Below are 13526 nucleotides of genomic sequence, written 5' to 3'. Positions count from 1 at the left end.
AGATTAGGGGTTCAGAGGGGACAAGATGGAGGAAATTGGGTGTGTCTTGTCCTTTTTCTCCTTCTCCATGCCCTCCATGTTTCACTGTGGTGTTGGCATTTTTCTGTTGGTTCAGGCTGGGGACACACTGTTCAACGTAGGTGACAGATATTGGCACGTTATTGTAAATCCAGCACAGGTAGTTTCTGGTATTTAATGTTTGTAACATCCCACTGAGGGCAGAGCCCCACACGCTGCCCTGCAGGACAGAGCTGCGGCAGGGCAGCAGAACATGTTAGAGATAAACAGAATAAACAGCCTTGAAACAGCACAGAGGAGTTATGGCTTCTCCTTTGGCAGCGGGGCTGAAAGACAGAGACTTTCTACAATCTCGGAATCATCAATACCCACAGATTCCGACAGAGCAGTGGCCAACCCTGAGGACCCGAGAGATGAGGTCCAGCTGATGTACAGGCATCAGCTGCCCGTTCTCAGCCCCACTGGCTTTATCTGGGATCCTGTCACACAGGAATGGCTGGGAGCAGCCCTGGAGCTGTTTGGAGTGTTCCCCACTCCCAGCTCCTGCCCTAACCGTGTCCCTTTCTCCTCTTCCCTCCCAGTTCCGGCACAAGGTGAGGTTCGAGGGGATGGAGCCGCTGCCCTCCCGAGACTCCAGCGACTCCAAGTCCTTCCGTGGCGCCACTCCCAGCGCCGCCTCCGACAGCTCCAGGACCTCCACGTCCTCCAGCCAGCTGGACGGGCTGAGCCTGGTGCTGAGCGCCCGCGACAGCCTGGAGGTGGACGCTGACATCCAACGCCTCCTCTCGCTCTTCGAGATGCTGCTGGCGCAGTTCGACCGCGTCAACCAGGTGACGGAGGACGTGTCCCGCATCGAGCACCTGCTCGAGTTCTCCCGCAGCCGCCGCGCCCGCAGGAGGCCCCGCGGGCCCGAGGGGGGCTCGGAGCGGGGCCCGTCCCCGGAGGTGCCGGACACGGAGCCGCTGTCCCCGCGCTGTGCCGGGGCCGTGCCCGTGCCCGGCCGGCTGCTGCGGGCCAGCCGCGGGGTCAGCGCGGCCGCGGGGACAGCGGGCAAGCCCTGCGCGGCCAGGAGGAAACGGCCCCTGCGGGCTAAGAACAGGGTGCACCCCACGGTCAAGTAACGGGGCTGCGGGAGCGATGCCCTGGCAGGGCTTTGCTGGGTGGGCTGTGCCCGCCCGGAGCTGCCGCGGCGGCTGGGCCGGCCGGGCACGGGGCTCTCCGGCCGCGCCGCTGGCACGGCCACCGGCCCAACAGAAGCGGCCCCAGGGAGCGTTCCAGGGGCCAAGATGGAAGGGGAGAAGGCCGAGCCTTTCCCCGGGGCACGAGCAGGTGCAGAGGTCCCTGCTGGCTCACAGGGAGCGGCTGGGGGTGTTCAACAGCCCCGGCTGCAACCGGCCACAGGTGGGACTGGGCTGGGCACGGGGGGACGGGACAAAGCTCTCCCCCTTCCCTGCTGGCTGTGCCGGATGGGAAAGGGAGAGGAGAGCCCCAGGCCTTGAAGGTTTGAACCAATTCTTGGATTTTTGTCGACCAGACGCACTGTGGAGGAAAGCGACAGCTTTCGAGAAGGTATTTAACCCACCTTGTTTTTTAAGCATAAATAGATATATAGAGAAATGCTATCTACACCCAGAGCAGTTAATTTCCAGTATTGGCTACTTTTATCCTCCAGAAATTGGTACTATTATTTGTATTTAAAGAAATCCAATATTTAAAACAAAGGACATTGCAGCGAGCTGGGGACGAGAGACCCCTGGGCTGCCTCAGCCACCTCCCAGCATGGGGTTCCTGAACTCCCAGCGTGGGATTCCCAACTCCCAGCGTGGGGTTCCCAATGTGCTGGTGTCACTGCGGTCCCCACCCGTCCTGTCCCCCCGCCGTGGCCCCGGGGTGCAGGCGCCGCTGGCTGCTTGGCTTCTCTAACCCAAGGAATGTATTGCCCTAAGTATATGTATTTTTTTTTTTGGTTTACTTGTTCCTATGTACTGCCCAGCACTTTAAACAAGGCTTTCCTCGGCTACCAGTGACACGTGCGAGCTAAGAATGGGATAATATATCACAAAAGCAGTATTTTGTTTGTTTAAGCCATAAACTGAAATGGGCAGGGAGGAGGGGAGCGCAGCCCCAGCTCAGGCAGCAGTGCCAGCACCTTCCCTGAGCACAAAGGAGGCGGGTGAAGCCCTGAGGGAGATTTTTTTGGGGTTCCTCCAGCCCTGCCAGCTGGGATTCACCATGTGCTGGGCTACAGCTGCTGGGCTACAGCTGGCCTGTGCCATGGGGCTCCCCAGATCACAGCCTGGGGGTGCCTGAAGCTCCCCCCCAGGGGCTGCCTTCCCCTCCTCAGCCCCATTTCACCTTATGGCTATTGTAAGTAATTTATATGGAGTTTGTTTGGTTTTTAAATGTATATATTTTTGTATGTTTGCTATATTTTCATAGCATCGGTACCGTGTTTGAAACATGTAGATAGGAGACAGAACACTATTGTCAGAGTTATTTAAAGGATGTATTAAGTGCTTCTTCCTGGGAATGTCCCGTGTATATAAGGATTGGGTGTCTGTGTGTGTGTGGTGCGTGTGCTCTCCTGGGCTGGCTCGGGGCAGTGGCCACAGGCGGATGGGGAAAAGCCCCCAGTGGGCTCCTCCGTGTTCCAGAACCTGCTCCATGCTTTGGACAGGTGAGGGGGTGGAAGGGAAGGCTGAGGGGGGCAGAGCTGCAGGGCAGGGGCCTTGGGTTCAGCAGCCTCTGGTGCTGGTGGGCCTGGAAGCACCTTCCCAGGGCAGGGAGACTTTTCCAGGTGGAGAGAGGGGGCTCCTAAGGCACTTCCATTGCTCCATTCCCTCCTGAGGCTGCCCTCCAGCCCCTGGCTGGGATGGATATTTGTGAAGATTTCATTCCAGCATCCATGTCCTGCCTTGGCCATGTGGGTCAGGGGGACGCTGGCTGCTCTGGGACGCCTTTGGGACAGGTCTAAGTTACCTTTGGAAAACTCAGGTGCTGTGCAGGACAGATGTTGTGGAAAGGTTGCAGAGGGATGAGGGCAGGAGAAGACAAGTGAGGCGGTGCTTGGTCAGTATGGAGGTGTTGGAAGAGCAGAGGGCACAGACAAGTGGAGTACAGAGGGGAGAAAAGGGCAGGAGTGGGACAGGGAGGTGCCTGCAGCAGGCAGAACCAACAGCTGGAGGCTGAGCCTGGAGCTGGGACCAGCTCTGTGCTCAGAAATAAAACCCTGAAAGAAAACCCCAGAGATAGAAAACTATTTGCCTTGGATTTTTTGTTCCTTTAACTTCCCAGGCAGCACAGCGCCAGGCCCAGCTCTGACACGTGTCCATGACTCCTTTTTGGTGACAGGGACGGTGCCAGTGCCATGTTCCTGAAGCAAGGCAGTAAGAGGAGCAGTGGTGAGGTGTCCCAGAGAGCTGGGATGTCCCCAGGGCTGGGGTCCCTCCATCTCCAAAGCTCCTTTCCCCACACCTGCCCTGGCACAGCCTGTCTCACCTGTGTGGAGCACCAAGGGTATAGATCCAGCCACCCCAAGGGCTCTGTGGGAATGTCCAGTGATTGAAATGTCCCAAACCAGCCAAGCAGGTCTTGGAAGTCTCTTGAAGAGCCAAAAAGTGCAGTTCCTGATGGTCAGTTCTCAGCTCGAGTATCCTCATTAGAAGAGGTTGGGAGTAGGAGGGGAGGAGGGGCCAGCGGGGCCCCGAATGTTTCTGAGCAGCCATTCCTAAGCTAGGGGGCAGCTGGAACAAAGATGCTCCCCAAATCCCTCTGGATTTGTGTTCCCAAGTGCCTGTTCCTTGCCCTGCGTGTGTGTGTGAGCGTGACTCGGTGCGTGTGACTTTAGCAAGTGCTCCTCCTGATCCCAGAGGAGCAGAAACAGGATCAGACAACTGCCCTACTTCCCTGAAGTACGGAGAGCAGCTCTGCCACCCACAGCTCCCTGAACAGCCCAGCCCTGCGTGGCAGGCAGCACCCACAGCTCCCAGCACTCACAGTTCTCAGTGCAGCAGCTCCTGTGCAGCTCCAGCAGTGTCCCAGGCTCCCCTCCGTGTCCCAGCTAAGGCTCCTCTGCAGCCAGAGGGAGTCAGTCACGGAGTTTCACCCTCACAGCAATAAACTTGACTCAAAGCCCATAAATCCCCCTGAATGTATATTTTTGTGTCTGTAGTCACTGAGAGATGGTGTCTTATTTATTGCCTTGAATCTCACAGTGATGTATCAGGATCAAGCTGCTTAAATGAAAAATGAGACCCCCATCCATTCGTTCCAAGGGAGAGGGAGGGACTTCTGTAAGTGCCTTATTTTTTCTAATTTTTTTTTTTAAACAATGATTGTGACCAAAATGCCAACAGTTCCTGTCTGGTCAGCATTTCACTGCAAACAAAAATGGTGTATTTTGTAACTGTGGGGATGTTTCTTACAAAGTGACAAAGTCAAATAAACACTTGACTGCTAAAACCTGGCTCAGGTGGTTTTTTTCCTGCTCCAGGTGCTCCTCTCCACCCCACCCTCATTCTCTCTGCATCCATAACTTTAATTAAGGTCTCCTGCACAGCACAAGACCCTTGAATCCTCCAGCCTACAGGGCTGGTGTTGATGAATGAGCTCACCTGTGGTCAGTGAGGGTGGCACAAGGACAAATTGTTAAAGTCCCCTCCCAGCACAGAGGGAGTATCCCAGTGCAGGGACTGGAACACAGCCAGGAATCCGTGTCCAGCACTGGGAGGGGTGGCTCCAGGAGCAACACAGGTTGGGAAACTAAACCAGGACAGGAGGAAGGATTTATATTGAACTCTCCCAGGACATCAAGACCGCAGTGATCAGACAAATATTTTATTTCCTTTACGACTCATAAACACTCTAACACAACGGACACTTGGTGTTGCCACACACCTGCACAGGCGAGGGCTGTCCCTTTGTCCCCTCGCCTGTCCCTTCACAGTCCCACATTGTGCACATTGCACTTGTCTTCATCCCCTGCTGGCAGCCATTCCCAGAGCCACGCTTCCCACTCTCGGACCAAGCAGGAGATGAAGGTCTCACAGTATAGTCCAGCTTATGAGGTGCCTCCCAGTTGGGTGGTGTAGTGTCTGGTGCCCTCCTCGCCTCAGGATGGGCTGCACGTCCCATGCCAGCTGTGCCCACCTGCCCTGGAAGCTCCAGCTGAACTGCTTCAGTCTCCCCTGAGAGCCTCCCCGTCAGGGAGTCAGCAAAACTCGTGGGGAGATGATGCCCCAAGACTTGTCAGCAGAAAAAAAGGAATTTATCAGGTGCATGGGGAAGGGCGAGACACCCCAGCATTCCTGCAACCAGGGAAGTTCTGCAGATGGCCAAAATGAAGGCAAACCTTGGGAACTTAGGCAGCATTTTGGAGCTGGAGAGAATCCAAATTAACTCTTTGCAGAGCTGGCAGCAGAATGAGTCAGAGCCTGAAGAGTCCAAGTGCTGACAGCCCCAAGGTTCAGGGAGAAGCTGGGATTCTGGGGTGCTCAGAAATAGCAACTGGATTTTCAATACTTCATATTTCGTTCCCAATAAAGTCCTCAAAAATCCCACAATTCCTGTACCTTCACACGAGGATTTGCAGAGTATCATCCTTTGTCTGCTTCCACCAGGAGCTGGTGTGGAAGGAGTCCAAAGAAAGGTTCTGCAGGGAATTCCCCAACACGGAAGCTTTGAAACAGCTCAAATCTAACCAAACACAGTGGGTTGGTCCTCTGGGAGCTTCTGCTGGGAATCCAGTGTCATCCTCAGGGGCACCCAAAGCTCCTGGCAGGTTCTGTGCCAAGTCCACATGCAAGGAGCAGCCAGGCTGCGCCTCCCAATCCCCGTGTCCATGCAGCTGCAGGGATCAGCAGGCAGGGAACACAATTCCACAGCCTCAGTGTCCCAGCAGGGACACCCCGAGCCTGGCCCTACACGAACTCGGTGAAGTCGTCCACGGAGGAGATCAGCCTCTTCCTCTGCCCCGTCTCGTAGGTGGGAGGGGGGTCCTGGGGGATCTGGGGAGGGGGTTTTGTGGGGGCAGAGGGGTGCAGCTGCAGGGGGAGGCCAGGGCTCTGGTACTGCGTCTCTTCACGGAGCTGAAAGGCAACAGAGAGCAGGTGAGCTCCATTCTCTCCAAAATTCTTCCAAATCTGGGCAGGGCAGGTTATTAGGACACTGGCAGTGCCACTCTGTGTCCAGGTATGAGACATCAGGAGGAATTTCCCCATGGAAAGGATGGTCAGGCACTGGAAGGGGCTGCCCAGGGAGTTTTGGAGTCCCTATCCCTGGAGATGCCCAAGGAATTCCTGGAGGTGGCAATCTCTGGGCTGGGAACAAGGTAGGCATCGGACACAGGTTGGACTTGATGGGCTTGGAGAGCTTTTCCAATATCAGCGGTTCTGGGATTCCAGGCTTAAGCTTCCCACAGCCCTTACTGCCAGTGAAATTGTTTGACATTGCCAGACTTGAACTGGATGATCCTTAAGGTCCAACCCAAACTCTGATTCCATGAGCAGCTGGATTCTAAGCCCCCCTGTCACTCAGCCAGTTCTGACAGCTGGTTTCACCTGCCTCAGCTGCAGCAAGTCTCAGCCAAGCCCAGTTCCACCCCTCAGAGCAGCTGCACTCACCCGGTGTCGCAGCCTCTTGATGTGGCGCAGCCTCGCGATCCATTTGGAGGGATAGGTGTCCGTGGGGTTGGATCTGCTGTGGTGGACCTGGGAAGCCATCTGGGTTGGGAAGGGTGGGGAGAAGCAGGGAAAGAGAGGAGCCACATTAACACAACCACAACAATAAAATAATCCCAATTTTCAGTGCAGGTTGACAGCAACTGCAATCCAGTTCTGAGTTAGGACTGCTCAGGTGCCAACTCCGGCTTCAAGGTCAAGTAGAAAAGTTGTTTCTTTGCTTTCCTTGGAAGCTGGTGATGGGCCGAGGCAGCAGCTGGAAGCTCAGGGAGCTGGGGGTACTCACGTTGGCATGCAGGGCCATCTGACGGGCCACGAAGGGCAGGTTCTTGTCAGAGATGATCTTGGCAACACTCGTGTCCACCAGACCCTCCATGTCTTTAATTTAAAGAATAAGAAAAAATTCTCATAAGACAGCTAAGAAGAAGCAAAAAGTTGCCAGTGATTAAATAGCTAAGTAAAATAAACCTGAGGCATTGTATCAACCAAGTCCCCACAAGCTCTACAGCTCCTGCTCTGACAGACCTGCTCTGTAGTTCTGGCTCCCAAATTCTGGCTGCTCCATAAAAGTTTGGGGAGAGCCTGCTGGGCTCTCACATGAACCACGTGTGAGCCAGAAACACCTTTGGTAAAACCTGCACCAGCACTGCTGAGCCCTCCACAGCTGCTTGGGAATGTCCTCCAGCATTCCCAAGCAGCTGTTGAAGGGAGGGATCTGCTCTGCTGCTGGCACTGGGTCCTGAGCTTGAACACAGCATGAGCAATCCAGAGAAGGTACATGAGCAGGGCAAACCCAGATATAACTGGGCAAACTGGTTCCAGAGAGTTTCTCCTGGAAGTTTTAACTTTTAGAACACAAACCCCCAGCACATTCCCTGAGGAATTCCCACCTTTCCGGCACTGCAGCGTCACCAGGTTACAGTCGTAGTCCAGAGGGGTGATGATCACATGGACAAAATTGAACTGCCCCTAAGGAGAAGCCAATGAAAGAGTCAGAAACATTTCCCTGGCAGCACCGTGGTTTGAGAGAGCCATAAACACACACCAGTGAACCCACCACAGCCAACAGCTCCCCCCATCATCCCCACACAGCTTTTAGGGTAACACCCACACACATGAAGGTTATAACCCTGTGCTCCTGCTGTAAAACACCCACGAGGAAAATCCCCTACCTTTATTGTGCCCAACTTAAAATCCTCTCCAGAATCATTGTAAACAATGGAAACAAAATCATTCCCCAGGTGCCTCTTCTTGTCACAGCGGTATTTATCCAAATCCTTTGTGGGCATCAGAGTAGCAATGTGGAAAATGGCTGGAGAGAGAACACAGAGATCCTTAGGCTGGGCTGGGAAAGCAGCAGTGGTCACATGCCAGTAATAAAAATAAAAACTGTGCTCCCTCAATAGGTTTTTCCCCATTTGTGACAGCTGAATCCAGTCCCACTGGATGCTCCAGGAGTCCCTGGAGCATGGAGTGAAGCAGCCAGTGGGAAGGACACAGCAGCATGGAGAGGAGACCCTGGGTTTGGGAGGAAAGAGGCAAAAGAGCTTAAAGCAGGACTCGCCCTAACTGAGCTCTGCAGAGCCCTAGGTGGAACAGGACTCCATGTGATGAGCATAGCGCTGTGCGGAAAAATTTGGGAAGTTCACCACATCCTGCTGGATCCTGGATGATTTCTGGACTGCTTGGTGCTGCAGGAAGGAGCTGGGTGACACTGCAGTGAAATGAGCCATGCCCACAGCTCTGAACTGCTCTTCAGAGAAACACAGCAATATTGACACCACCCTCAGTGAACAGCTTTTACAGCAGCTGGGGACAGCAGCTAAATCTCCAAACCAAACCCTGCCAGCCTTTAAAAAGCTGGTAATTTCACAGGTTTACAGAGCAGATCTTTACACAGAGCAGATTGTTTTACAGAGCAGACCATTATAAAAATGATGTGATGTTTTCCCGTTAAGTAAGGCACGTATATGTTTTGGCCTGACCTTTACCACATGGCTTGCAGAGCTACCAGAGAGAACAGGAGGGGATCAGAGCCCAGGACTTCCTCACCACCTCCCTGGGAAGGAACGGTGCGGAAGGCAGGCGAGTTAAGGTGAGGAGACACAAACCATCCTTCCAGCTCACCTTGCATGATGTCATCGTGCCAGCAGTAGGTGAACTGTCCGTCCTCCCCACACACATCCAGGCCACCCAGGTAGATCTTGTCTGGCTGGCAGTCCTTGAGCTCGATGAGCTTGCCCAGGCCCGTGAGGAACTCGGTGTAGCGGTAGGAGCCGTGCTCGTTGGACAGGATGGCGATCTCGTTGTTGCTCTGGGACACAGGGACACACCACATGTCACACTCAGTGCCAGCAGCACTGCACCAGCACCAGAAACCCCTTCCTGGGATGAGGTGATTGCCCTCACAGAAGGGTTTCATGCAGGTGCCGATTTTTAGCACAGGAAATTAAGGAAAAGGAAGGATGCTGTAGGAACAGGGCAAATCCTACAGCTGGAGCAGGGAAACCTCACAGCTGGAGAGGTTCCCAACATTCCACATGGATCCAGGCCCCTGCACACACTCACCTGGCCCTCCCCAACGTAGAGCACTGCAATCTTGTGTGTGTCATAGGATGGGATCTGATCCAGGAGCTGCACTGACCTCTCAAACGTCTGCAACCAAAACAGGGACCCCATCTGAGCAGCCTGGAAGGTCCCTCCCAACCCAAACCATCCCAGCATTCTGCCAGCTTTAAATAATCCCCTCCACAACCCCAACACAGAGACCTCCCATCTGTGGCACTGCTGGTAGGAAGCACCTTTAAACTGCAGCACTTGAGCTGGATATTTGTAATTATCATCTCCATTCCAAGAAAGTCATGAGGTTAAAAAAATTAAGGATTTATACAACTCCTTGCCTACCTCATTTGGCAACAAGAGGGGTTTGTTGTTTTCATCACCAAAGAAGGGGGAGTGATACAACTGTAAAAACACAAAGCTGAAAGAGAGAAGGAGGGAAAAGTCTGTTACAATAAAAATTAAGTCAGTTTTGATCTGTTGGAGGTAAGAACGTTATGTACAGCAGAAAAATGGGAGGAAGTAAAATGCTAACAGGGTATTATTCATCTTTTAGAGACACTCTGAGTGCCTGGACTACCTGCAGTTTGCAATAGACCCCTGTCAGAAAAACAGTGATGTGTCAAACAGCAGCAGCCACACAAATTCCCTGTTCAAAGGCACAGAATGGAGGACGATATGCTCTCCATAGCTCTGGGGATATTTCTAGGCTCTCAGACATGATTGTACAGACATTAGCATTTTTCCTGCCCTCAATCAGATGAAAATAGTCTCATCATGCAATTTTGGACAGCTAACAATATCCCAGGTTCAAAAAGCAACTATTACAATCCTTCTTTTCCTTCCTCTTAGGATTTTGCACATAATATTGCTTGAATTGCAAAACTAGCAATCCACGGTGTTCACAACAAAATTAACTCTGGGTAACCTGCGGTCAGCCCCTAAATTAAGTACATTAAGCACAGGAGGAAACTACCCATCTATTTCTTTCACCATTTGGGAGCTCTGTTTCCTGACCCCAAAGTCCATTTGGTGGTAGCGTGCTCTGCAGGTTTGTATCAGCTCCTGAATAAAGCAGGTAATTAGTTTTTTAACCGGCTGCTGCGCAGACCCCGCTGAAGGAGCCCTGATGGAGCAGCTCAGGGGCTCCGCACGCACCTGGGGTTTATCCCAGGCACTTTCTCCGCGTTGGACGCCGCTGCCCTGCCCTTGAAGGCGTCTCTGTCGATCCTCTTGCCCCTCCTGGAGGGCGCGGAGTCGGAGATGGTGTAGCCGCGGGGCCGGTGGCCCGAGGGCGAGCGGGGCGAGGTGGCGGCCGCGCTGCCAGCGCCCGGCCCGGCTGCCCTGCCGTCCTCCGCCCTGCCCAGCCAGCTGCCCAGCCCTTCCCCTTCCAGATTCCCCGACTGCGATTTGGATTTCACGTCCGTGCTCAGCCGCCGGGGCACCTCGCGGCCGTTGGCGTCCTTGAGCACCTCCTGCAGCGTCTGGAGCTCCGGGGAGGAGCTGGACTTGCTGAGCGGCTGTGAGGGCTGGAAGGAGAGCTCCTCCAGCGCCCGCCCTTCCTCCCGCCCGATGGGGATCCCGCCCTCCGCCAGCTCCTCCGACCGCAGCGACTTCTCCTCCTGGCTGGACGTGGAGGAGGACTGCGGGGGAAAGAAAATAAAATATTAACAGTTTTCATGGAATCAGAGAATCCCGGAACTGTTTGGGTTGGGATAGACCTGAATGCTCATCCCATGGTTGCTCCAAGCCCTGTCAGATTGCTAAGGATCCAGGGGAAGCCACAGCTGCTCTGGGCACCCTGTGCCAGGGTCTCCCCACCCTCACAGGGAAACAATCCTTCCTTGCTGACAACAGCAAGGCAATGTGGATCCAGGTCTCTGATAAACCAGGATTTTCTGGGCACCCTGTGCCAGGGCCTCCCCACATTCACAGGGAAATATTCCTTCCTTTTCCTGACAGCCAGAATAAAGGCTGACAACAGCAAGGCTCAAGGCACCCCAACACTTCCGAGGAAAGGTGGGCAGGAAGGAACACAAAGCAATGTGGATCGAGGTCCCTCATAAACTAGGATTTTGTGTGCACCCTGTGCCAGGGCCTCCCCACCCTCACAGGGAAATATTCCTTCCTTTTCCTGACAGCCAGAATAAAGGCTGACAACAGCAAGGCTCAAGGCACCCCAACACTTCCGAGGAAAGGTGGGAAGGAAGGAACACAAAGCAATGTGGATCGAGGTCCCTCATAAACCAGGATTTTGTGTGCACCCTGTGCCAGGGCCTCCCCACCCTCACAGGGAACTATTCCTTCCTTTTCCTGACAGCCAGAATAAAAGCTGTTGGGGCTCAAGGCATCCCAACACTTGCAAAGAAAGGTGGGCAAGAAGGAGCACAAAGCAATGTGGATTGAGGTCCCTCATAAACCAGGATTTCCCCCTGCATGCCCCCAGTAGCATCAGGGAGCAGTTCCTGAGGGTGCCATGAGGGAGTCCATGGCTGGTTGTCACCCTGCCCGCCCTGGGCCTGTCCTTACCCGGCTGTACGAGTCCTGGGCTTTTCCAAACCTCTCCTCGCTCAGGACGTGCTCGGAACACGAGGTCTCTGTGTCCTCGCTCTCGGGGGACTCGGCGGGGGACTCGGCCTCCCTGAGCTCCATCTCCCCCGGGCTGCCCTCCTCCAGCACCACGGCGGATTCTACGGAGACACGGGCACGGGGGCTGTGGAGACGGGACGCGAGGACAGGCCCCCATCTCTCCTCTCCTCTCAAGTCCCAGCCTTTTCCCTACGGGATCTCAATGGAAGGCCATGCCGAGCCAGTGCCCTGGCATCTCTTGTCACGTCAGACTCGCTCCTGGCTCCCCTTTTTCCAGGGAATAAATCACCTCTCCCTCACAGCCTGCCTTGGGCCAAGGAAGTGCAGCTGGTTTTTTCCAATTGTTGCTGATGGACAACAGGGAACGGGATGAGGAAACGGGACCTTGGACGTGGGTTACCAGGACAGACAGGAACTACAGAGATGTAGGAAAGTAAGGGATAAAAGCTCACTGGAGACATCAGCTCTCAAAGGGAGCTTTTCTTGTACTGAAATGCAACGCTCCCGTGCCTTGAGGCCTACAAGGAGATAAGAAATTTTCCTAGGAGCCATTTCCTTGCAGTTTGGCAGCTTTCCTAGAACGTCTCAGGAGAAGCAGAACAATTCAGCCCTGAACACGTGGAAGGACGAGAGCAGGGGTGACAGGGGCACTGGTGGCATCTGCTCAGACACACAGGGAGTGGAACCACACTGACAAAGAAGCTCCGTGGAAGCCCTGCCTACTTGGAGGATTTAACCTTGGATCTGCTCCAAGCACTGACCACAGGGATGAGTCTGACCAAAGGCTCCTCCTGGCCTTGCTTTTTGTCCTGAGGAAAAGGCTGGAGAACAGGAGGCTTCCCATTATGCACACAAGGGACTGGAAGACCAATCTGAAAGGCCAAGATTTGTTTTCCAAAATAATAACAATAAAAGTAATAAAACCAAAAATTAGCACACACAAAAAATATAAAGAAAATCAGCAAAATCAAAACAAATATACAAAGGAAAAAAAAAATCACTAAAGCAGCTTTTCCTGGATTGATTTCAGCTCGCAGGACCAAAGTTATTTCAAAGAAGCAATTAAGAGTTAGCATTGCACACACAAACCTTCTAAAAATACAAAACAAACCAAAAGGAACCAAAACAACGTGCTGATCTGGTTAGCTGTCCAAGCCAGAACACACCTGCAGATACCCAGTGCTGCCAAGCTCCCCTCCTACACCACTGCCAAGATTGCTGGTGCTTTGAAACAACCCAAGCACTAATTATTCCTTAGGTGGGAAGAGAATAACAGGAGCAGAGGGAAGTACAGAAAAATATTGAGCTGCAGCAGCTTTGTGTTGCTTTGAGAGGCCTCTGACAGCAACAAGCAGCAGCTGAGAACACCCCACTGCTCTGCTGGGAGTTTTCCAGTGAAGGAAAGAGGCAGAAAGACATTTAAACCCTCTAATTAAAATCACAAAGCATTGCAGGTTATCAAAGCAATGCAGGTGTTGTGCTCATAAGGTGTGTAATTTGATCTCCACTTCATTTAATTATGAAATCAATTTTACTGAAGTGGAGAAAGATTTTACGTTATCATAGAGCTTCTGAAAGGTAGAATTTAGCAGGTTTTCTGCTGAAATATATTTCTTTTTTATTTAAAAAGCTCTTAACCAGGCTCCATGCTGGCTGAATGTTATAGATATATGAAACATATAC

The 13526-nt window shown here is 53.2% G+C and overlaps 2 protein-coding genes across 8 annotated transcripts in view; one reads left to right on the top strand and one right to left on the bottom strand.

Moving 5' to 3' along the window:
- The window catches only part of PKD1 (polycystin 1, transient receptor potential channel interacting), an 81576-nt gene extending 77097 nt beyond the window's left edge, over positions 1 to 4479 (top strand). For both annotated transcript variants that reach the window (XM_072935745.1, XM_072935744.1), the window contains one exon: positions 600 to 4479. In XM_072935745.1, the coding sequence (XP_072791846.1) occupies positions 600 to 1139 (540 nt within the window). In that variant the 3' untranslated portion in view covers positions 1140 to 4479. The remainder of the gene's footprint in view (positions 1 to 599) is intronic.
- A 359-nt stretch (positions 4480 to 4838) lies between these two features.
- TSC2 (TSC complex subunit 2) overlaps positions 4839 to 13526 on the bottom strand; it is a 33042-nt gene continuing 24354 nt past the window's right edge. For all 6 annotated transcript variants that reach the window (XM_030285049.4, XM_072935747.1, XM_072935746.1 and 3 more), the window contains 10 exons: positions 11784 to 11944; positions 10413 to 10897; positions 9600 to 9675; positions 9264 to 9350; positions 8823 to 9009; positions 7868 to 8007; positions 7586 to 7664; positions 6982 to 7073; positions 6639 to 6737; positions 4839 to 6104 (listed from right to left, as the gene is read on the bottom strand). In XM_030285049.4, coding sequence (XP_030140909.1) covers positions 5937 to 6104; positions 6639 to 6737; positions 6982 to 7073; positions 7586 to 7664; positions 7868 to 8007; positions 8823 to 9009; positions 9264 to 9350; positions 9600 to 9675; positions 10413 to 10897; positions 11784 to 11944 — 1574 coding nt within the window. In that variant the 3' untranslated portion in view covers positions 4839 to 5936. The remainder of the gene's footprint in view (positions 6105 to 6638; positions 6738 to 6981; positions 7074 to 7585; positions 7665 to 7867; positions 8008 to 8822; positions 9010 to 9263; positions 9351 to 9599; positions 9676 to 10412; positions 10898 to 11783; positions 11945 to 13526) is intronic.

Source organism: Taeniopygia guttata, chromosome 14, assembly GCF_048771995.1.
Source record: "Taeniopygia guttata chromosome 14, bTaeGut7.mat, whole genome shotgun sequence".
NCBI lineage: Eukaryota > Metazoa > Chordata > Aves > Passeriformes > Estrildidae > Taeniopygia > Taeniopygia guttata.
This window is presented reverse-complemented; position numbering and strand designations above follow the sequence as displayed.